The 25,778-nt window shown below is 40.7% G+C and overlaps 1 protein-coding gene across 1 annotated transcript in view; it reads left to right on the forward strand.

Moving 5' to 3' along the window:
- Positions 1-782: 782 nt before the first annotated feature.
- The window catches only part of ldlrad3 (low density lipoprotein receptor class A domain containing 3), a 98,782-nt gene continuing 73,786 nt past the window's right edge, over positions 783-25,778 (forward strand). The window contains exon 1 of the mRNA XM_022189961.2: positions 783-1,335. Coding sequence (XP_022045653.1) covers positions 1,281-1,335 — 55 coding nt within the window. The 5' untranslated portion in view covers positions 783-1,280. The remainder of the gene's footprint in view (positions 1,336-25,778) is intronic.

Raw genomic sequence — 25,778 nt, forward strand, 5'->3', positions numbered from 1 at the left:
GACCGGTAAAGTGTTTTGAATACTATTTTAGCTAAAACAAAACAAGATAAGACAAGACAAAACTTTAATCATCCCAAAGTACATTTTTTGCCAGCTATTCCTCAGAAAACAAAATGACATTAGGAAATGCAGTGGCTAGTAAAAACAAACAAACAAACAAACCATAAGATAAATAAATTACAAAAAATAAAATAAGTAGCTACACTAAGTTAAGGCAATCGAATGGAAAAGTAACAAGTCATACTGGCACTGAAGTAATAAAATACTACACATAAAAATAAGATATTGCATCTGAAATTGAAATATGTCACATGCTTAAAATACTACTGCTAATAATATTGCACATTACATCGACACACTGAGCTTGTAAATGGTAAATGGTCTGGATTTATATAGCGGTTTTACTATACCTGCAAGGTACCCAAAGCGCTTTACATGATACGTCACATTCACTCATTCACACACTGATGGCGGAAGCTGCCATGCAAGGCGCTAACCACGACCCACCAGGAGCAATTAGGGGTTAGGTGTCTTGCTCAGGGACACCTCGACATGAGCACGACGGGCCGAGGATCGAACCGGCAACCCCAAGAAAATACTGCAAGATTAGGAAAGTCATTTTCTTCCAAAATAAATCAATAAAAGACCTTAAAGATAAATCTAATAGTAGGGGGAATATGATTGGGGGACATCTTACCCCAGTTTCACGTAAATATTTATAGATTATCATCAGGCTGGATCTACATTTGAGAGTTATTCCTCCAAGCAAACTTTACCCTAACTTCACTTTGCTGCACCACAGTCCAGATGTCAGCTGTAACAGGGATAATGGTGAACTCTCCTGTTTCTGTCTCTAGCGGACCGTTTTGTGGTCCTTGGTCCGCAGGTTGGGCACCAGTGTCCGGGACTGACCGACCTCTGCTCTCCGGCTCTCTGCCTCCGACTCCGCCTCCCTCCGAGCACCAGCAGAGCGACCGACTCCTCAGCCCGCCCGCCGCCACCCCGAAGCCCCTCACGGCTCCGGCTCGTTCCGCCTTCCCCCTCCCCAAAAAACTCAACTCCACACCGCTGAACCCACCTCGGATGTGCTGCTAGTTTTACCGAAAGCAATTTATTTTTCCCCCTCCCAAACAAACCAGAGGAGTGAAACTTTAAAAAGCTAACCGGACAGGAGTTGCTGCTGCACCGGAGAAGTTTTTCCTTTTAGCCCCCTAGTTTTCTGGCCCCGTGGCGGGGCAGGACAGCCAGAGTAGGCCGGGGGAGGGAAACAAGGCGACCGTATGATGTGGATCTGGTACCTCCTGCTTGGTTCGGGATCCGGCTCAAGAACTGTTGGTAAGTTTTGCCTTTTTGTTCTAAAAAAAGCGCACGGAAACTACTGTTGTTGTCACGACGCGGTCACGCTTCGTGGGTTTGAGGAAAAGACGAAGTGGGGAAGGAGGAGGGGGCTTTAAATCTTCTGCTGGCTGGTTTTCGCTTCTCGTGTATTTTTGCTCCAGAGTTATCTCAGAAAAGAAGTTATCAGACTTCTATCGACTGAATAGGCTGTTTTTTCTTGCGGATTGGGAGCGTTAGGAGAGCTTTTCTGAGTGTTTTCCCCCTGCATTGCACTGGCTGCGTGTCCCCTTCACCTCTGCGTGGGAATATTTTTACAGGCGACACCCTCCACGCCGGATCCACTCACCGTGGGTCTCCTTCTGCTCCGTTATGACCCAGGGCTTGTTGACAGGACAGCCAGTGTTGACAAGTCAATCTGTCCTGCAGCCCTGGACTGGCAGCTGGGGCCCCGTGAAGGGCGCTGCTGCAGGAGTTTATACTTAGGACAGCCAGTTGGCACTTTGAAACATGCAGATGCAGATTTGAGCTGCTTTTCCAATCAGTGACACACATTTCCACTGGGTTAGTGTGCTTCAAAAATGCCCTTCTCAGTGATGCCCTGGAGTCACTGCACCGAAATGGGATGATCAGTGAACAATCTCCGAGTAATATAAATATTTATAGGCTGTCAAAGTGCTTTATTCCAAAAGGAACTTGTCAAAAATGAGCTTCACAGGCATAAAAAACAAAAAATGCACATTGCATTCAGTACCAAACATGGGTCATTCCATCTCAGTTCATCACATTTTTGAAACAGTTTCTGTTCGACCATCTCTGATTTGTCATAAATTTAAATAATAACATAAAATGCAGGTATTTATGAAGACATTTGTGGAATTTTAACCCGATATAGTGTTTTTCACACGTTGAAATTTGATGTTTAGATGACAATATAGCAGGAACTGAATGCTGCTATGTATGGTTCAGAAAATATCACTAGCTGACTTGTGCACTGATTATTTTTCGTCATTTTCTGCTCAGACATGCTACGTTTCATGGCAGCTTCATTTCTTTTCATATTTCAACCCACTTAGTTTTTAATAGTTCCTGGCATGCTGTCATTCAAACATACAACAACAGCAACAAAAGAAAAACATGCAGAAAGTGGGTTGATGGGCAGTTTTAAATGCTGCTTATATGGATCCAGAATTTCTCAGATATCATTCTAAATATATAGAACAGCTTATAAAGAAAAAGTTTCAAGCAAATCAGAAATGGTTGAGCAGAAGACCACTGATGATTTGAGAAGGAATATCCCCATTGATGAATAACCATGATTTGGTAAATCCTTCGCCCTTTAAGTAATTGAGTTAACGCATGCTTGCCTTTCTTTTTAAATGATCTATTTGGCTGTACAGGATCGTGCCAGTTCTCGTCTGCAAACTAACTTTAGGTATCAGGTGGAGTTTCTCCCGTTGATATCAGTTTAACATTGACTGTATACATGCATGTACAGGAAATCTTGAAATCCTGCCACGTGTAAACAGATCAATTATCAGCGATACAATATCAAAGATTTTGGACATACTGTAATCAAATCAAAGCATTGTTGATGTTTCTGTCACCGTGATTTGAGGTAAACTGTAGTCACATCAAGTGTGCATTACATCCCGATGTGCTAAACAGGTTTTGCAAGTGCTGTAAATGCGCTTTAGTTGAAACAGTAACCCTCCGGGGCTGAAAAATGCTCACGCTGAAGTGCCAAAAAGGGCAGTTTCTCAAATGCCTACTGGCTCTTTTTCGTTTGCTGGCTCCAAAAGCGAGTCAATCTCCAAAGACTTCCCTGTGAAAATGCCCAACTTTACAGCAGAAACAAACATATTTACTGCCTAGTAATGAAAGAAACGGTTTTTGGCTCTACAGCTAATTTGCTCATTCATCACAAATGAGTGAATTTTTACATAACTCACCCATTTAAATTGTGTTACGGCTCATCTGTTATGCATCATTAAGGGCATAGTTGCTTTGAGTTGCAGGTGGGTGCAGTTTGAGGCCCAGACATATTTGCATGGTTAGCTTCACTCCTGCTTCATTTTTGGATTGACTGGGAGTTAGGTGGAGTGAATGGAGCCGCCACACTGAGTCTGCATTCTATATCCATACTTGCATACTATATAGTATGTTAAAAAAAAGATTTACTATGTCCCAATACATAATATGTCAAATGTCTTATGCAGAAAGTGCCTGGACGTCCCTCTACATCTCGTTCTGACCTCCAATCCTCTGTGCAGTTCCATCATATATGATGCACTGTTGCACACATGTACAAACAGACTCGAGGTGCACAAACAGATGGCAACTTTGTCCACTGCAGACTGCAGCGGTCAGAGGTTAAGGTGCATTATTATGACAAAGTAGAACGTCTTAGTTGAATGCACGCTGCAGGAAACAGTGTGTGCCTTATGAGGGGATAGTGTGTAATATGGTTTCAGGAAACCTGTGGGGGATTGTCAATCTTTATATACAGTCATGGAAAAAGTTCTGACGACGATTCCTGACACAGGAATGGATGAGTGATGGTCATCTTGTGGGGTAGAAAGAAAGTTTCCTGCCGCGACCAGCTAGCAGTTTGGTAAAACCATGTCGGGCTTGTTTTTTCTTGGTGTAATGAACGGCTGTCTTGGAGATCTTCAGTTTTTTCTCTACCTGTCTCTCACTCGTTCCAATTTCTAGCAGTACCAAGAAGGCTGCCTTTGTGGCTTTGCATAAGTCTTCTACTTGTTTTAGGCGTTATGTGAGAGCTGACAATTTCTGAGTAGTGCTATGGATTGAATTTCTGCAGGAAACCACTCTAGTCCTTTGCGTGTGCAGTGATGCTCATGTCATGAAACGGCCTCTTATATACCCTGGAAATGCGATTAAGCTTCAGCATGCAGATAGGACAAAGTATTGTGTGATCAGCTGCATTTTTGCCGTGTTCATTGTATTCTTCAGGTACTATACCTTTAGTGGTACCAGGCATTAAAATGAACAAAAAAACAAGGCTGGTCTAATCATTTTTTCCATGACTGTATATGGTGTTGGTGAAAAAGCTCAAAGCTGCTGCAGACATTTTGACAAGTCACAGCAGTAAATAATAGAATTAATGGTGCCCAATAGGCTGGGAGGGAATTTCACATTTCAATTCCCATTCTTGGTGTCATGGTTTAATTCAGAATCGATATTTGATTCAATAAAAAGAAATGAGGTTGCTACATTGTGGCTCGTACTCCAGTCCAGTGTGTGCCAAACCACTGACTGGCCTGTAAATATAACAGAACTAACAGCTATTGATGGAGGTCATTTTCCAGTTGTTTCTCTGTGACCTTAGTGTTGAGTTCCTCCCACATAATGTTGTTAAAATCATTACTTAAAAACAGAATTTTGGCATTTGTGAATCGATTCAAAGTGACGGAGGATAAGATTTGTCATTCTTGCATGAGTCCATTTACTCCCCTCTTGTAGCTCAGTTCCTGGTATTGTGGTTTGTCTCCCTGTCACTGGGACACTTGAAAACAATGGAGACATTATTAATATATTTAGCAACACCTGAGATTTCCTACTATAATAAGTCAAAATGTCTGCTGTGCTAAAAAAATAGTTTCTGTAAATGTCAGTGAGAGTGAGGTGCAAATATGATTATATTAGGTGTGGAACAGAGATTTAGTGTGAGCTGCCAAAGCCCACTCTATTTTTCTCTGCAGGAGCAAAGGAGCATGTACCTATGATTAATGTCAGAAATTTCCTCCTGATTATTACTGTAGTTTGTTTTCTTCTGTATTGCTTATGTGTTGTCAGCTTTGAATAAACAAAGTGCTTCGGGGTTTTATTAGCTCACGATCTGACCAGTGTAATAATGCCATCCAGATATAAGATATCTGACAGAGTGTGTTTATGTGTGTGTGTTTTGTATTGTTTAATTTTCAACTGGAGCACGGTTATTACCCAGCCAGTGCTGTCATCATTCAGGACAATGGTATTGACTAATTTCCCAGCCTACCAATAATATTAGGTCTAAATTGTGTGCTGCCATATTTTGCATTTAATTTGACATTTAGCCCTGAAATTATAAAGGTCTGCTGCAAATTCCAAATCAATTTGCTTTTTGGATCTGGGCAGTACCTATTACAATGTTAATCACAATATTGACATTTGAAGACATGGCAACAGAAAATCATGTTGGCAGGATTTTCCACCTCACATAAAGCCGGTGCTAAATATAATAAGGCTAGTGAAATATGCATGAGCAGTGTGGGTGTGCTTTGTTCACAAGTTGTGGTGTTTTCTTTCCACACTTGCACTATAGATTCAGAATATTTTCCTACCTACACATAAATGCAGCTTTGGATGTTGCAGATTTGCAAATACTCTTAATACTGTATTTCTTTAACACACTGGACCACTCAAGAATATGTCACTGAATGTAAAACCATTCAGACAGTACGTATATGTAGAATGAAGTACTGACTATATGTTTGGACAGTACTAAGAGTATCATACAATGACACACAGAAAAAAACAAAAAGTAGATGCAACAGGCGTCCTTGTAACAACCGAAGTAGTCTAGAAAGGGAACAAAACCGTCGTAAATGCCGATGAGTAGAGCCGGAACGATCATTCGATGTGAAAACTTTCTTTTACAAAACTTTATCTTTGAGAGTAATTGAGAAACGAATATGTTTCAACCCACCGGCCAGCAGGCGGATGGGTCCCCCCACATAAAGAACCGGGTTCGGCTCAAGGTTTCTTCCCTGTTAAAAGGGTGTTTTTCTTGCCGCTATCGCCTTAGGGCTGCTCTGGGGGTTCAGGCATATGGGTTCTGTAAAGTGTCTTGAGACAATCTGACCTGTAATTGGCGCTATATAAATAAAATCGAACTGAATGTCCAGTAACTACAACCAAGACGTAATATACAATTATATGACAATAAATATTGTTTTCCACGCTGTAAATAATGGACTCTTTACAATATGGTTGTGAAAAATGTCATTAAGGACTAGGTCCTGAATATCTCTATATCAAGGACTACATAGTAAATATTGACGGGTAACTAGAGAACAAATGGGAGTCACTGTTTAATGATACAGTGCTATTTATCTCGTTTGTTATCAAGGAAGTAATTGACATGCAACTCTTCAGTTAAACCTCAGCATCTACTTGTTTGTTTTGCATAATGCTTATTTACTTCAGGGGGCACGAAAACGGTAAGAAACTGTCAGATAATCATGAAGTGAAGAGGAATTAGTTAAGCCTCTATCAGACATGCACTGCTTTCTGTTAATCTGACAGCATCTGAACATGTCGACTCTGCATCTGAATAAACACTCTGGTCACTTCGCTTTAGAAGCTGTAAATGCAATCTCACACTATCAGACCAAGGAACATTTCTGCATCATTTTCATCGCTTTAGAAGTCTGAACCGCATGCTGTTGTATTACCGGAAAAGCCCACGCTGGCAGCTTTTCCCACATTTCAGCTCCAGTATTGCTGTTTGTAGGAGTCTTTCCTCAGAGCTTGTCAGATAACTGCATCATCAACCAGCAGCAGGATGTACATAAATGTCTCCAAAGCAAGAAAACTGTGCACCCTTACACACATGGAACAAGAGGGCAACATCATTAATTGGGTCAATAATTGCGGGACTTTTTGTAACATAGTTGACAGGTATCATAGTTTTTTGCTGTTTTCAGGCCTAAAATCAACATGGCTGCCTATAACCAAACACCACATGGCATTTTTGCAGGAAGATTCTTCTAAAATGTTATATGCAATTGAGTAAAATTGAAAGTTATTTCTACAGATATTGTAGTAAACCTGCTGACATGCCATAAATCCACACTTGACTCACACACTACTTTATATTAAATAACTCAGAAAGCCTTGGAGTCTTTCCAGTCTTTTCTTCAGGAGGAAATTACATCATGTGGAGCAGGTCATGTGATCTGGAATTAACACACTTCCTTGAGAGGTGTTTCTGTAATGGGTAACTTAGTTAAAAGAGATTTCTCCGGCACAATTTGTTTTTTTCCATTTAAGATTTGATATATTGCCAAAAAAGAAATATGTCATGATTGTCTCAACTTAATAAAAAGAACACAATCAAAACTATTTTTGAATAAGCTCATTTTATTATTGTTTAGCTAATTAGAAGGTGGTTGTGATTAGATTCGGACGGTTATTTAGTTGACATTTTAGTGATATTTAGTCATTTTTTTTATTAATAAGCGATCAAATGAAAAAAAATCATTCTTTTTTTTTTTTTACTTTTAACAAAAATGTATGAGAGATATATCCCATGGGCTTCAAAAGTCCCTCAGTTATACATTGACCCAATTACTTATAATTGTGAATTATCCCTGACATGGAGACAGGATCAGTCAGGATGTAACAGGAAAGTCTAATTTTTCTACAAACACAGTCAGTGTTTAGGAAAAAAATAAATAATCTAATCTCAAAGTTATTCAGCTTGATATGAGTTTATAATGTAGTCTTTTTGTATTAGTGCATTATTATGCATTGTCCGTCACTTGATGAATTATCCACTCTCGCATGTATAACAAATACAGACATATCATGGCGCTCTCTGTCACTGATGTGGATGAACTCTGGATGAATGTCAGAATGAAGCAGCGAGGAACATTACGGATGGCAGGATGCCGTCACTTCACCAGATTAATGAAGCCAGCAATGCCACATATCTCATGTTTGAAAAGGGCATCAGCAGCTACTCAGTATGATGCGTCTCTTGACTTTACTGTGCAAAAAGAGTTACTTATGATTAGTAATGAATGAAAGGTTGCTAGTTTGTGCCGCTCAGTGGTTAGTTCGGTTAAGTAGGAAGGACTTCTGAAAATATGATAATTTTTACATTTCAAAGCATTTATTTATTGCTTTCTCATAATCTGTGCTCTTGTAACTCATCATTATCTACTGTATAGTCCTCAGTTGAGAGTTGTTCAGGAACTCCTAATTAGCAATTCATTAACTATCCAGTCTTTTATAATTTGTTCTTCACTCACTCCTCTGTAAATATTTGCGTTTTTGTGTACTATACTGTAAAGCGCTAGCAAACAGTCATTCAATATTCAGCAACATTATAAAGTAGTCTCATCGCTGCAGTCTCCAGTTTGCATTATAAACCCTCGTAATGGAATATAAAGTGAACCTTCCAGATCAGTTGAACTAAACCACGTGACTGTAATTTTAAATTTTATAGATACTGTGCAACTTTGGCCTAAATAAATGAATACAGTCAGATGCAGGACTAAAACACCATTTACTGTCTCCTTGTAAATTTCAAACCTTTTCCCATTCATTTTATATGGAGCAATGAAACACATGAGTAAATTTAATCTTGTTTTCACGTCATTGAGCTTTAGCATTACTTATGCATTTGTATTTTTAAAAAAAACAATTCCCATTGTCTACTAATTTTCTTGAACAAGTAAAGCTGCCTATGCCCACGTCTTACTTCAGTGAGGAATGTAGGATGAAACCTTGATGCTTTACATGTTGCTGTGATGCAGACAGACTGGAACCACCCAACACGGACCCACAGTTCAATCTGCAAAACGACTTTCAGGGGAATTTCTGAGTTCCATAAATGTAAAAAGACCATACCATAACTTCAGACTGACATACCCACACACAAGTTATCCACTTGATGACCATAATGTTCGCTCCATTACCTGCTCAACGTTATGAGGCCGCACACACACACACAGACAGGCCAGGTGGTAGGATTTTTCCATTCATAACCCACTGGGACTATTCGGCTCATTTCTCTCATTGAATAGAAATACAGCATTGCATTGTCTGCTGCTTATTGTGTTTTGTATTTCTCCACTGTGGCTTCACAGAGACAGGCCAGTTGAGCCAACACACCTCTTCTGTGTGTCTGTGCTTAGCTTTGCGTGTCTTCGGAGAGGAAGAGATGTTGTGTTTTTTGTGTGCTGGCTGATATAGTTGATGTGCTTCCAGCTATAGTTGCATGTGCTGAGGAGGGCTGGGATTAAGGAGGGCCAGCGTGGCTTTAGTTCCCAGAGTTGTTAAACAAAGCCACATGACTGGAGTCACGTTTCAGACCTTGGTAACGGAACCACATTCAACTCTTGTAAGCACATATTGTGTGGTTTATGCCTGATCATCCGTCAGTCAAACAGCACACATTATGTTTTCCTTACAGCTTTCACCAGTGAAGCTTTCATATGTTGTTGAATCTGTGAGCATTAGGTGTAAATCATATTGTATTTGTCTCTGCGTATGATGTAGGTGCTCTCGTCCAGCCTCTTTGAGCATCTCAGATCTATAAGACATGATGCTAAATATTTCATGAACCCCGGTGTGTATGGATCGAAGGAGATGCAGAGAGAAACAGAGAGGAGCGAAATGTACTGGAAAAAGTTAGGAGACAGCTCATTAAATATTGATTTTGGATTGATCTTAACTAATTTGCCATGCAGCAATGCAGAAGCTTTGTTAATCCCTGATGGTTGCCTTGTATTGATCCACCTTGTCCTTGGGTGCCAAGATGAAACTTTGGATGAATCTGCTTATTTACTGAATGGAGTTCCAGTCATTAGATTGCTGCTTTTTGCTGACCTGTATAAATACAACTAGAAATCATTCAGCTGTGATTTTTCTGACAGATATTTGATTTGCATTATGATCATGAGGAGCTTCGGTTTAATTTTCACAAATGTGATGTAGCATTAGAGCATGAGAGAGCAACAGAATATGAGCTGCTTTACATTCTGACGCAGTGAAGAGACCTTTAGGATACGAACTGCATCTAACATATAATTATTTCATGTTTTTAATTGCCGTAGAGGCAGCACGCTATGGAATACAAAGTAACACCGTCACTGAAATAGTAATCTGTTTACCAGACTGTCCTCGAGCATCACTGTCACCTGTGGCGCTTTTTAAGTGCTGATAGGTCTGTGGCATCTGTTCCATGACAGGCCTTGCATAATATTCCTTCTTTTGTTGCGCGGCCATTGTCTCCAACCTGAAATAACCCCATACTGCCGAAGTGCTGCTGTTTTTGGAACTAAATTTTTCAGCACTGCTTCTGGCTCAAGAGTTCCACTTGTCTGCACCATGATTATATAATTTTCTTTATTGTTGGTGGGGTTACTTCTGATTGGTGAGTACAACTGGTCGGAGGAGGATGGCATGAATTTGTAAAACCACTGACATTTGAACTAGGGCTCGACCGATATGGCTTTTCTAGAGACGATGCCGATTATCGATAATCAAGAAACCTATATTTGGAGCCGATTCACATTAAATGTAATGTGATAGCAGAGAACCTGCCTTTCATAACTAGGCTTCTTGATTAATAAGGGTGACTATAACTGAATATGTACAAGAGAAATAGGAGTGATTAAATTCTGTTTATGTGGGGTCAACTGAGATTGATCAGTTTGTCTCCTGCAGTTATGTCTGCTGGTCTTCTCTGTTTTCTTAATAATTCTCCATTCTATCACTTTTATTGCCCACTAAGGTTCATATATTAAAGCATGATTGATTATTATTTTTCAGATTCTGTTTCAGGGTAATCTGTGGCTGCCTTCTAACTTTGCCGCTAGCTGGTAGCACAGCCTTAGGCACTGTGAGAGGAGCTAATTTTCCAGGTCTGTGGTGGCAGCTTGTGTTTCTTGTTCAGTTTTTGAGAGAAATTTCTGAGACCACAGAGTGATCAATAATCAGTCAATGAAAATACTGATACGATAATTGGAAAAATGCCAACTATCGGCCACAATAATTGCCCAGGCCAATGATTGATCGATCCCTAGTTTGAACCCGAATTATTTGTTGTGCAGTTTACTAATTACTTTACTTTAAACTGCAATTTCAATTGTGGTTTTAAATGAATTTCACTTTCAAATGTATATTGAACTCTTGGATCAATATATAATTGAGGGATTTTGAAAGTCCATAGGGTGTATGTTGCATGCATTTTTATTAAAAGTAAAAGAAATGAATGTTTTTCTATGTTCATCATGATCATGTCTTTACAGATTTCAGAATTATTTTTTATGGAAACAATCACTTATTAATAAAAAAAATGACTGGATATCATTAAAATGTCAACTAAATAACTGTTTGAATTCAATAACAACCACCTTCTACTTAGATAAACAACAATAATAATTATTAAGTTGAGATATTCATGACAGATGTTTCTTTTTTGGCAGTATATCAAATTTTATATGGAAAAAACAAATTCTGTGTCCGAGAAATCACTTTCAGCTAAGTTACTCATTACAAAAACACCTCTCAAGGAAGTGTGTTAATTCCAAATCACATGACCTGCTCCACATGATGTCATTTCCTCCTGAAGAAAAGACCGGCAATATCTACTCAAGTAACTTTCAATTTCAATTTTGCTTAGTTGTATTTATAATATTTTAGAAGAATCTTTGTGTAAAAATGCCATGTGGTGTTTGTTTGTAGGCGGCCATGTTGATTTTAGGCCTGATAAAGCAAAAATATCAACTATGATACCTGTCAACTATGTTACAAAATTTTCACAATTATACATTGACCCTCTTGCTCTTCATCAGATACAGTGTTTTCTGAATGATGCCATAGCATCTCTGCTGTATAATGTACCATAGTCATTGCCTGCGGGGCTAACCATGAGTACAGTTTGTGCTAGAAATTGATTTTAGCTGTCTGGAGTGCCAGACCCGAAAGGTTACTTGAGATGTGCTGAGAAGTTTGTTTACAAGTAATGTCAAAGCAGTGAATGTTTTTGGAGCATTTTTAAGAATGCCGGTCTCGGCGAGTTTTATTACCTTTTTTTTTTATAGCACTTGCAAATGTCGCACACACATATTATATGAGGAACTAAGAGAGGACAGCAGATCCTCCATCACTGTTGGCTTTAACAGTGAACTGCATGGTACATTCTACAGCCCTCTATGATTTCAGTTTTTCCTCAGAGACAACGTAGGTGAACTTTTTTTTCAAGAAATCTCACCCATAGCCTCTGTCTCCTTAAGTGACATCTCAATATTTAAAATTTTTGAATGATGTTTGGATAAAGATAGAACATTATAAAAGTAGAACTGCAGCATCCCCTTTATTGTCTTTATAAATCTGCAAAACACTCAAAATGGACTCTATCACATCATCCTTTACCACATAATCTGCACAGTTCTTGCACCATTTGAATTTTTCTTGTACTTTCATTCCATAAGCCACTTTTTCCATCCTACACTCTTGAACTTACTGTGAATATTATTATGCTTATAATTATATTGTTGTTTATTGCTGCTCATACTGTATACTGTGTGCTGTGTGCTGCTGTAACATGGAAATTTTCCCCGGACCGGGGAGTAATAAAGGATTATCTTATCTTATCTTATCTCTTATCTTAAAAGGTGCTCAACAAAATTATAGTTTAAAAACAATGACCTGAGATTCATTGTTTATTTAATCTAAATTAAGCCATTTTATTGCTTTAATAAAGTCTCATTCAGATTCAAATGGAGTCTATCCACTAATCTGTGTCATTTGTTTACAGTATATAAACTGCAACAACCATGAAAGAAGGCAGTAAAGTGCCTGAATGAGCTGCCGACAAGAGGATGTATCAGCAGCCTGACACCCTGCCACAGTTAGTGTGTCTGTAGTGTCCTCATTGTGTGCGTCCTTACTATTGTCTTTGTGAGCCAAATAACAATAACAAACATTATATAATGCCTGAGCCGGCATCTAAGTTGTCCCCAAATTAGGAGCTTGATGCACCAAAAGACAGTCAATGATGAATGTGTTTTGCATCTATTCTGCTCCTTAATTTGGTTTAGTCAGTGGAGATGTTCTGCTTCTAACTTGTTCGTACTATCACTGAGGACAGAAGCTTTTATTTCTGAGCTAAACTTTTGGATGGCTTCAGTTTCTGCTTAAAAACTAACAAGGTGAATTAAGAATTAAGTGTTAAGTCTTAAAGCAGCTTTTTATAGTTGGAGGAAGCCTATTGGAGGTATTTATTTAGGTCCCAGCACAAAACTGTCTTAGTGAACAGTACACTGATGATGCTGGATTGATGCTGAGTGTTATAAATTGTCAACAGGGTTTTTATGATTCAACTGGAGCTGTCAGCAGGAGACTAGATTGCTGCCAGTCTTTTGTTGAGTCTTGTCTAAAGTTTGGAGTCTTTCAAACGGTTGACCTTGAAGATATCCACTTGTTTTCATATTTTCACTCAAGAAATGTCGACTGTACAGGATCCAAACTCTGAAATGCCACTCAGATTTAGAATTGTGGCTTATTTTCTTCAGAGCACACACAGCATTTTGCTCAATTTTCGCCCTGCCCAGTCACCTTGGCTTCTCCACTTTTATCTTAATACAAGGTGCCCCCTCGGAGAGGAGAGTGACCCGCTGTATGCGTCCCCTGTGCTGCTTTGCCTGCTGTCAGACAGGGAACGGACCCTGGCGCGCTGACAGCTGGCTCCCCTGCTGTCCCCTGCGATCAGCAGTCATTTGCTGTACTGCGTCTCACAGCCGCCGTGGCTGCCATTGTGGACACTGACAGGCTATTTTGGACTGAAATTCCAACATCCCCCTGTCAAAGCAAACAAACCCTACCTTAAAGGTCAACAGAAACCCAGAGAGAAACAAAACGTCAGGGCGTCTGATCGTTTGTTTGTTTGTGGACCTGTGTGGAAATGCATGTGTTATGAGCAAGGTTAGAATATTTAGCATCTGAAGTTTGTCCATTTAAATAACTGAGATAATCATGCCTTTGAAAATTTGCTTAAAAAGACACTGAAAAACTCACTTTGTTATCAGGTGGGTTAACATATAATTGGGTGACTTTTTGTAACAGAGTTGACATTTTTGATGTTTTCAGGTCTAAAATCAACATGACCACCTATAACTAAACATCACACGGCCTTTTTACAGAAATATTCTTCTTAATATTTTATATACAATTGAGTAAAATTATCCCATGGATTTCAAAAAGTCCCTCAATTATATATTGATGATGGTGATGCGGTGAATTCAGGTGAAACAAATGACCTCTCACATGATTTCAATCTATATTAGCCACAAGGAAAATCAACATACAAAAAACACATGCATAAAATATACAGTAGTCCAAATAATGTTGTACTTTTTTGCATATTTGTGTATTTTCCATGCTGCCCAACGTGCTTCCTGCCTGTGCTGGAAGCTGTCAGCTGCCTAGTGCCTGTGGTGATAATTATTCAGCACTATGCCTTCGTGTGCATGCACCTTTAACCTCGCACATAATTGTTTTGTAATTGTGATACAGCTCTGGTAGTTTCATCATTCTGTTGAATAGCCCAACTCCATCCACCGGCTTTGCTTCCGCCGCAATTAGATGCAATTTTCCAAACATCCAATCATAAGAAAAAGGGTTGCTTTGACGAGCGACGCTTTTTTGATTGCAATCACACATTTCTTTTTATTCATGTGTATCTCTTTTGTTCGTTAAATGAGATTCCGTGAGCGTGCAGCATCATGTGATAAATATGCAGATTTCTCTTAATAGCATTCTAGGTGAGGCCTGTTACAGAAGCACCATGTTACTGCTAATGCATTCATCTGCAGTGTTAGATTAATCTTTTGGATTATGGAGACCTTTAGGGGAACTCTCTTCATTTTCTATTAAACATCACAGTAATTTAGGATTGTTCAATAGGTCAGGGTTAGACTTTGAGCTGGAGACATGAGAAATGCTGGCTCTTGAAGCAAGACATTTGCAGAGGTGAGACTCACATTTATAATTTAGGTGCTGCAGAGTGTGAAATTTACCACTGAAGCACTGAAGTCCCAAAAATATTGTATATCTGTATGTCTTCTTGATAGAAATCTGACAGAGCCGTTTTGAGGCTTAAGTGTGAAGGTTATGCGCCATGTTTATTCCATGGAGATCGTTGCATGCAAGTTATCTGCCTTATTTCAGTAACCTACTTCTGGGAGCAGGAGTGTTTGGCCAGGCATGACAGAGTGAACGGAGAGGACAGCTGAACCTCAGCTACTCTGATATTCACCCCTATCTATAGGGAAAAGCACACTGCGGATGCGGAGATGCGACCCGCGGCTGATTCGCAGCAGATTGACATTTTAGTTGACAGTGCCAATTGAATTCTCTCCACCTATTACTGCGCGTTCACTCACACGGACGCTCGTTTGATTTAGCAACCTCTCAGGTGAGATTCCCGTCTGGGGACGTAAAAGCTATTATGCACTTGATGCTGCTTCTCCAGGCGAGCGCGTAAATGAACAAATAAGATCAATCTCAATTCGTCTGACTCAAAATAATTGCCTATTTGTCACAATTAATTTCGGAGCTTTGACTCGAGACCCCATGATATCGATATTGAATTTCCCATTATTACATACCTGAAAATGTGGTCATTAAACGCAGCTGAGTCTAAAGAATTAGTCCCTGTGTTAAATGAATGATAAAAAAGGGTCAAGACAGCCCCGGATAATTTCCCACGTCTGAGTGAGGAAGGAGAGGTGAAGCGAAGCAGAAACTTGAAGCTAATGTGTGGAAGAGACATGACTCCTCTGTCATGTCACAAACATGGCTTAACCCCCCCCCCCCTCCCCCGAGTTGTCTGCCCCTTTCTTCACTCCTTTGATTCCACACAGTTGTCTTTTTTTTCTTCTCTGGCAGTCATTCCTTTGAGTCAGTGTGTGTTTGTGGATGTATAGGGTGCAGAGCGTGTGCGTGATATGTATAAAGGGTAATCCTCTCTTGGACAGGGACCAGAGGAGGCAAGGCGCTCATCTTCACAGGAACTAATCACCCGATCCCGCCTGCTGTTTACAGAAGCAGTCTCGCCAGCCAAAATCAAATGCAAAGCCCATGTTAATTGCCTTAATGCGGCTTCCCTGTCAACCATGGCTTGGCAGCAGCCCGCAGCACTAGGCCACAAAATGAATTCCTTTCAGTTCGTCAATGAATACCGAGCACAAAGGGGAGTTCCTGCTCCTCTGGAATGAAGAACGGGAATCAATTTTTATCTTCTGATATTTTACATCCAAGAGAGCAGGACAGTTGCATGGGAGGGCAAATGAAAGTGGAGGCCGGTTCATTATGAAGGGGGGCAGGGCAGGAAGTTCATGCCTTGCTTGGGTCGTTATTAGACCAGGACTATTCGTCTTGCCGGGGTCTGGTGTGTCAGAGATGACAGTTGAGTCCATCTCTGTGCCGCCTGCTCTAATGAGAAGCTGCAGGCCGAGGATTTGACTAATTTCCTCAATGCCCAGAAAGATATGTCAGGTGGGCCGTCTTGTGCTTAATGACTCCAGATACTTAATGAAGCATTGGTGGGATTTCCGAAGACGAGAATGGAGTTTTTATTAATGTACTTCATAGTTAGTGCAGTCTGGAGACTTGTGTAATAGCATTCCAAGGCGTTTGATGTCCTGACAGTGCACTGTGCCACTGACAAAAGTGGTGTGTATCGCATATGTACACTGACGTTCAAAGAAAGTGCATCACCCCTCACAGAACTGTAATTTCCATTTGAATAAACAAAGAGCACAGCAACATTACTTTCGCATTGCATCAGCTGTGATTGGCATGTGTAGGTGATGTAATATTGCATCAGCTGTGACTTTCAGTTATATAGGCGGTCATGCAGTCGTCCTTTCCACGTGTCAAGAGGGTGCCCGGTGAACTTTTAAATTTGTTTTCTATTTAAAATGATAAACCGAAGCAACTTCAGGGCTTCTGATGACATTTCAGCCATAAATGTCGTGTTTACCAAGGCTTGATGTGTAAAGGTTGCAGAAGTTAATTTTGGAATATTCTGAGAGCAGCTGTCAAATGTTACGTAGCTTTTCACGAAATAGTGATGCAAATGTTTTATTTTATATTGTTGTTTGTGATGCTAATCATTCATTAACACCATCAGGAGTCCATACATGGAAAATAGTGGGCTAACTAATGTGGAACTGACAGCACAAGACAACTGCTTTTTCCTTTTATGTAAATATGTTTTTAAATGTTTATTAAGCTAAGAACTACTGACTTACAACATGTTTCTTATTCCACATACCTGTGCAATAATGAAAACAATGAAATAAATCCTCAAGCAAAGCAAACTAGCATAAGGGAAAAACTACTTGTTTGAAGTAAATATTGGCAAAGTAAGGTCCTATGGCTATTTATTCCTTAAATGTGGGTACATTGTACGCCCAGATCTTAATGCAGACAGCAATATGTCCATCTTTCCATCAGTCTAACATCAGACCAGTGATCTGATATTTCTGAAGCAGCTAAGTTTCTCAAGTGACATTTCCGAAATATCAGATGTGCAGAAAAAAAGGTCCTCTGCCCCCTCAATAACCACACGTTTGTCGATGCTTTGACCTGCGTACGTTTTCCACACAGCCCTCGATAGAGTTGAAAATGTCTTATGCAGAAACCAGCCAAGCTGGTAAACATCACATTTCACCCTCATGTGATTCTCATCTCCACCATGTCCGCCATGGGTCAGGAGCTCATCTGTCCTGAAGGAACGGCACAGCAGCTGATTATGATGGATTATGATAGATTCCTCCTTGACTGACCTCTGCAGCCAGTCACACATTAGTCACAGCATTTGCACCCACACAGACACCCACACATAAGTGTTCATGTTGTTGACACTTTACAAAAGATGCTTGGAAGACGCTTTGCAACAGGAGGCTAGTTTTTATGCAGGATACACAGTCACGCTTACTCTGTACACAGTGTGAGTTAATGCATGCACATACTACAACAATGCAGTGCTTTTGTGTTGGTTATAAATTACCCCTTTTTGCAAGTTAGCTCAGATCAGTAACAGGGAGAGTCTTGAACCTAATTAACTCACCACAAACTCACATGAAAGCACATAAACCCACTGGAGGAAAGAGAAAAAAAAAACTTCTAAAACCAGGCCGAAAGAGGGGTCATTTGTTTTCATTTGGTTTGGTGTCTTTACCGGTGCTGTGCTGAGCACTTTGAGCAGTGTGTCTCTGTCAGACCAACCTCCTCCTCCTCCACCCACAACCAACACCCCTCCGTCCATTACCATAGACGGTACTCCTGTAGCTGCAGTGAAGAGAAATGAGGTGGATGGCGCTAATCGTTGGTGCAGACGTGTCCAGTCACCTGGTCAACAAGCTGCTGAAAGCAAATAGATGTAGAGCAAAGGCCATCAGAAACAATGGCTAAAGTAGAAGAGTGTCAGAATAGATGGTGATATTGACCTCAGAGGAGACTATGGAGGTCTGGAGGCGCTGCAGCTCTGGACGTGAGCCTGCATGTGATATCGAGCAGCAGGTGCATCGGCGTGTTACTTTGCCTTTCATATGATGAGCCTTACAGAGCGCTTTTTTTCCTCAATGCAATGCGAGAGTACTTTTTAGCCATTACCATGACAACATAGAGGTCTGGGGCTCCGTGTAACAGAATTACGAGTCTGAGTAACACAGGGCAAGTGAAGCCAGAGGAAGCAGGCTCACCAGCAGAAAGGAGAATTAAGTGGCGACCGGCAGACACAATGGGGGCCGTCGACGCCGCAATCATGTCTGGATAGATTTGGGTGAATAAATGCTGTGTGCACACAGTCGATCACATGAAGTCACGGGGAGGAAAAAAAAACGCTCGCACACACTTTTTATGACACAGGAGGGAGCACAGCTTAATAGAAAGTGAGATATCTCGAGGCTGTGAACTCATTGCCCCGACTGTAATTACTAGTTAGAAAATTTGGTCACCCAGTACTGTCATGACCTTTCTCATCACAATTCATGTCTTCTCCTGTCACGTTCCTTCTGTGTCTAAGTTTGGCCTTTTACTGGTAGCGCATAGACTGAAATCTTATTGGAATGACCTTTTGTTATAACATCAGCTGCCACTATGAGAACCATTCACACACCGTCTACCTTTTAAACCAAGGCCCTCCATTTGACTTATTACCATTTTTAGTCATTACCATTCAGTTGAGTGTAGATGTTATATTATAGAGAGACAGAGAGAGGGGGAATAGACATCGGGGAAGAGATAGGGAGTACAGACAAGGGTCATTGGCACTATTTCCCCTCATCTGCATTCTGTTGAAATAAACATTTTTATTGTAATGCCCCCATCATTTCCCCTTTACCCCTTCTCCTTAATGTGTCGTCTCTATCTCGCGTCTCTTTATTTCGTCTCCCGCTCACCTTGTCCTCTCCCTTTCTGTTCCTCTGTCGCCCTCGTTGCCCCGGTGCATTCGGCAGATATTGTTAATTCCCACTGCTTTTCAACCCCTGCAGTGACTCCATGGCCTGGCTACACAATTAGGAGCTCATTACTCGCTAATACACCGACTAGAAGACAGACAAAGGCAGTCTGTGCCTTTTTTGTTGTGCGCTCCTCGCTTCCATCATTTTATCTCTCTCTCTCCCCAGGCACTTTTTAAGCAAAAGGGTGCAATTTCTCTTCCTCCTCCTCCTTCTCACTCCTCTCATCATACCCTCCACTACAGCACATCTTCTCTCCCAGCACATAATGAGTCTGCATGTGTTAAGAAGAATTAATAGTTCAATTTCCATCTCTTAAGCATTGTTTTTTTTAAATTAGATATACTCTCAGCCCATATACCCAGCACATTGCGGTTTTTGCTCATCATTTTCTGGCTCATTTAGCATCTAGAAAGCTTAAATGTTTTATAAATTTTGTTTACCTGACTGTCGGCGATGCGCTTTTGATTCCTTCCTTTTATGTTTTGCCTGTTTTTGTGCTCAAAGCTCGGGGTGTACAACTAAAAGCAAACTGAAAAACGGTTTGAGAGCGTCTCGCAGGTGTAACGTAAGGTCAGTCCTGCCAGATTCCCTCCGTGGCACTGTCTGCATCGTTTCTCACTATCTGGCTGCCGCTGCTGAAATGCCAATTTGCTCAGTAGGGGGTCTCGCCGCATCGTGGTGGATGAAGGGTATGTGCTGTTTACCAGTGTGTTCTGCGACAGTTGACTGCGTGATGAAAGACCGGCAGGGGAGTGTTGACATTTAGCTTTGTGCCGCTCATGACCAACGTGGGGGATCAGAATTAATGGGATCGATGTTTGTCTGAAAGAGGAAGCTTCTTTTTGAGGAATGATGAGGAAACACAAGACTATAAAGACTATATTTTTCTGGCTGACAGCATGTGTGCTTGTGCAAACTTTTCTTGGTCATATTTGCACATTCTTTTGTCTATTTTTGTCTGTGTGTCAAACAACACTGCTTTGTGTCTACGTTTGAGCGGCGAGCAGCTTTCCCACAGTCCCAACATCTAAATCTCATTTTAGTCATCATTCTCCTCCTCGTCCTGCCTCCCGTCCATCCGCTCCTCCTTGCTGTGAAGGTAATCCCAAGGTGATGTTAATAGGCTGGGATTCTGTTGAAATTGCCACTGTCATCTCTTAGAGGATTAGATGGACAATTGCTTCGCAGAAACCCAAGCCAAGTGGTTAAAAGAAAATTGCAACAAAACAACTTTTCTCAAAGTGCCTTATACTGCCAGCGTGTGAGTAACTAGTAACAGTGCTGTGCTGGATTTTATGCCCTGAATATTCATTTGCATTGTAATGCATTTGTGTGCTAATCTCCATTTTAATGTAACCGCAGATGGACTCATAAACAACAAACATAAACCAATGCTATGGGAGTATAGGCTCAGTGTGATCTGTGATTACAGATTAATAGGACCAGTGTGTGATTAATGGAGCCTTGTTTGGCCACGGCAGCCTATTCTGGCCACTTATTGTTCCAAAGACTCAAAAGCAGTATTAGACAGGGCTGCTTGATTAAGAAGCAGCTGCTAAATTAATACATAATAATAACACAGAAGCTAATGAAACACCGAGTGTTGTGCTCGTGTTGCCAAAGAGCTGTGTGTGCAACTTTGTTTGAATCTGTGTTTCCATCAACCTTTATGTAACCATATATAGGAACACAGAAATAGCTTTAGGGAATTAGTTGCAGGAAATAATTTCTTGAGCAGGCAGCCCTAAGCCGTCCATAACAAGCATAAATATACCGCATACAGCAGAAGTCAGTACGAACCTGTGTAATAGCACTTAAATGTCAAATTCTTCCAAATTGCATTACCTCTTAATGATTGCATTACCTCTAAGATGGAGTATTTCCTCTCTCTAACTGCCAAAAACAAATGCTTTGGAAAGACTATATTGGAATTAAAGGCAACAACATAGAAATTCAGTACAACAAATTGAGTGCATTTAGAAAACCTGTGATCACTCAATCTAAATTGAGCACTCTTGTGATTTTCAAGCAACCCTAACTGAATGGTTGTGGTTCTAAACTGACCCAGAACTTTCTCAGTTTGGAACCCATGTCCTGTGTCTCTGCATGTCTGCATTATGGCTCCACATGAATTGTCAGAGGAGACTTCACAAAGATGGAAAAGGATACAGGAAGATTGGTGAGCAACTAGAAATCAATGGAGACACAGCTGCAGCAACAACTGGGGGGTTAAAGATTAAGGTATAGTGGCATTGATCAAAGCAGTGATGGTCCAAAAATGCCACCAAGGACAGTGCAGTACTGAAAAACAAGACTTGGTGCAGGGGCTATCAGTGGAAATCGGAGTTTTGGCGAAAGCTCAGACAGTTTGATGGATAATGTGCAGCAGCAACATCCATGGATTGAGTCCAGGAGCAAACTTTTGCTGGTCATTGGCACAAAAGTGCAAGGTGAAACTTTCTTGAAGATCCTGCGAAGTCGCTTTTTGTCCATCATGTCTAGTGTGAATCTGGCCAGAACTGCCACAGTGAATGCATAGTCCTGACAGTGAAGCACGGAGGTGGGAGTGTGATGATATTTGCCTGCATGAGTGCAAAGTGTTGAGGATATATGTATAATTTACATATTTATTTTTTTGTGGATAGAAAAAGAAAAATACTGGCAGATAAGATGACTCTCTGTCTCGAAGCTTGGCAGAAGAGGAATGTTCCAGCATCCAAAGCACACTGGCAAAAGTGTTTCTGAAGAAGAAAAAGGTGAAAACTATGACCGGGCCAAGTGCATCACCTGACTTGAATTCGATAGAACACCTCGGGGGTATTTTGAAGAGAGAGGCTGAGCAACACAATCCCTTCAGCAAAGAGCAGCTGAAAAATATAGTTTCTGAAAAATGGCAGAACACCTCTTCAGAAATGTGTGCATCCTTGCCGAGCAGGACCGAGTCTGACATGAGAAATATAGGTGAGCGTAGAAAGTATTGAAAAAATAACCTCAGAAATGAAAGATGCATTGAGTTTCTACTGGATGGCCTGTCTTTTCAATATAGTAAAACAAAACTGCTAATCTTACAACAGAGTAAATACTGCAGCAGTCAGCTTAATAGTATTCTATATACTGTAAGGTGATACAAATGAGAATCTTTTGGCATTTCTGTAATATTGCACAGGGATCTCCTCACTTCTGTTGTGTGCTGTACACATAGAACAAGTACTTTCTGCAGCTTCACTCAGAGGAGAATCATTTATTTTCTCCTCTGACCCACCTATCACCCAGTTTATATTTCACCTAGATATGCCGCAACCTTTTCATAAGACGGCGTGTTTGTGTGTGATTGGGATTTAGTGAAGCGTTGGTAAAGCAGCCATCATTTGTGGATCGTCAGAAGCATTTTATAAACATTACCAGTGTACGCTGTTTGAAATGAGTTGTATTTTGTCTGTGAAATATACACATCTCCAAGCTGGTATTCTCATTCTCTCTCTTCGTCTGCCTGCCTCGCTCGATTCACTCTGGTGCTATTTCAGCCCACAGATGCGTTATCAATAATGCAGCCTCTTTAACAAGGCTGAAGCTTTTAAGGCGGTTTGTCGAAGCCCCTCCCTTTCCGATGCCACCCAGCCGTTGGGTGGTCACATCCGACTGGAAAGATCTTTGATTCTATACCGAAAGCAGGAATAAATTTGCTGTTAACACACATTTTACAGCTTTCTTTATATCGCTGTTTCCTCTGAACCTTGCAACTGCTGGAAGTCACATAACGCTGGCAAGCTCAGAAGTCACTGTCTTGCCAGGGATGTAAAGAACTAAGCGTTGACTGCATAGCCGTGGGCAAAACTGAAATAGTTGCTGAAGCAAGAAGGGAAACGCAGCCTCTCTATCACTGTATAAAGTTCATAGTCTACGTGAACATATTTTGTTTACATTTCCATGCAGAAAATAGAAGGCTTTTGAGGCAAACCCCAGACAGCCTGGTGCTGCACTGTTAGTGAACTATCCTTTGAGGCAAAACCCATGTGGTGCAGCCTGCTTAATTTTGTGTGGAGCATGTGTGTTTGGATTAGTTACAAGGGGTCTTGAGGAAATAGAGGCTGTTTGTTTTTGGAGTAATGCTCTTTGAAATCACAACTAGCCTTCGATGTCTGTGGCAATGCTGTAGGAGGTTAGAAAACGTAGTGTCACTCATGCATATTGACAGATGCAAGACCACAGATCCACTGCAACTAAACAAATACAACTTAGGTGTGATGGGTTCGAGATCATGAGGATTTTCTGATGTCACCTTTTTACTCTTGTTGAAAGAAGAGCGTCGCCTCCAGAGAAATGAAAATTTCCCAGCAGTTTTTTGGCTTATCAGTTTACTTACTGTAGTTGGCAGATGTGTGCTATAAATTTTACAGACTGGTCCTAATATTATGAGTTCATACAGCCTGTCTCATTCTTTTCTGCCGTCTTTTGAATACAACTCAGATCAAACAACAAACTAGAGTGAGATGCTATAGAAGTGTATGTTTTGCACATCTGAAGACTTTGCACGCTGAGCGTTTCTTTCTTAAAAAAATAATCACTTTTCCCCTTGAGAGCCAATGTCCTTATTTCATTAAAAAGCAAAAATTTAAGTCCTTTGAACAACTGCCTCCTGATGTTCTGCATGGATGATAGCTAATCCTCCTTCATCCTATAGCAAGGACAGGCTTGTGGTCCATTGTTTTGTTTGTTTCTCTCCCAACACACACAGGAGGATTTGGGCTGAAGCCCACCAACAGAGAGCTGACCAGTGCTCTGACAATGGGATATTTTTGGAATGTCCTTGACTCCCAACTCAAATTTGGTTATTTTCATCTTGGCCTTTTTTTTCCAGCTGGTCTTTTACAAGTTGTGTTTTTTGATCTTGTTATTTTTTTTCTTTTTTACAGTTTCAAAACTTCTGCTTGTATAAGTAGCCCTCCAGGGAATAATATTTTGTCTAATATGTTTTTCCCCACAAAAACATGCTCGATGAACTAACGGAAAGGATTAAAAATACATCTAGTCCTTGTTTCTCATCAAAAATTCCACACTCTTTGAATATGCAAATGTTGAGATGCCTCTAGGCGCAGCAGTGTGCCGCGTCACACCCGTGCACTGTAACGTTCCTGGTCTGATTACAGCCGCTCAAACTAAACCTTTCATTTCAAAGACTAACTTTAAATGCTTATTCTTAGCATTTGTGTTGCAGTTGGTCTATGATTCAGCAGGATAAGTGGCTTGAGTCCTGTTTTTATTAATGCCCGTTTGCTCCGGATGTTGGCATTTGTGCAGCGAAATATGTCTGTCATTAGTTGTACAGACAAATGTCCGTCTTCCTTTTGTGAAACGGGAATATTTAGAAGCCGTGTGACCTGAGGAAAGCAAAGTATTACTTCAACAGACTAGTGATGTGGGAGGATTGTCAAACATTGTTTTGTTCTCTTCAGCAGCAACCATGCTGCTTTTGTTTAACTTTATTGCTCAGTATGCCTCCTCCGCTTTGTCTATATCTCTCTCTGTGTGCACATGCATGGAGCTCCAATATACAGTCATGGAAAAATTTATTAGACCACCCTTGTATTCTTCAATTTATTGTTCACTTTAATGCCTTGTACAACTAAAGGTATAAAGAATACAATGAACTCGGCAAAAAATGCAGCTGATTACACAATACTTTGTCCTATTTGACATGCTTAAGCTTCATTGTATTCCCAGGGTATATAAGAGGCCATTTCATATCATAAGCTGCACTGCACATGTAAAGGTCTAGAGTGGTTTCCTGCTGGCATTCAAGCCGTAGCACAACTCAGAAGGTGTCAGCTCTCACATAATGCCTAAAGCAACGTCTTTCTAGCCCATGAGATGACCGTGCACTCATCTGTTCCTGTGTCAGGAATCATCATCAGATCTCCAGGGACCTTAAAAATGAGTGGGCATTGTGGAGAAATGTGACTTGTTCGGAGTGGACAGTTGGAAACCGACTTATTTTAGCTGGTTAGGAGTCACACAGGGCATGGAAGAAGCCCTTCGTCAATGAAAGGCAGAGAAAAGCCCAGTTAGTCTTTGCTGGGATCACAAGCATTGGACTGTTGATGAATGGACCAAGGTTCTCTTCAGTGATGAATCCAATTTTCACTTAATGCCCACTCTAGCCAGCGTACTGGT

The sequence above is a fragment of the Acanthochromis polyacanthus genome, chromosome 8 (genome assembly GCF_021347895.1).
Source record: "Acanthochromis polyacanthus isolate Apoly-LR-REF ecotype Palm Island chromosome 8, KAUST_Apoly_ChrSc, whole genome shotgun sequence".
NCBI classification, from domain to species: domain Eukaryota; kingdom Metazoa; phylum Chordata; class Actinopteri; family Pomacentridae; genus Acanthochromis; species Acanthochromis polyacanthus.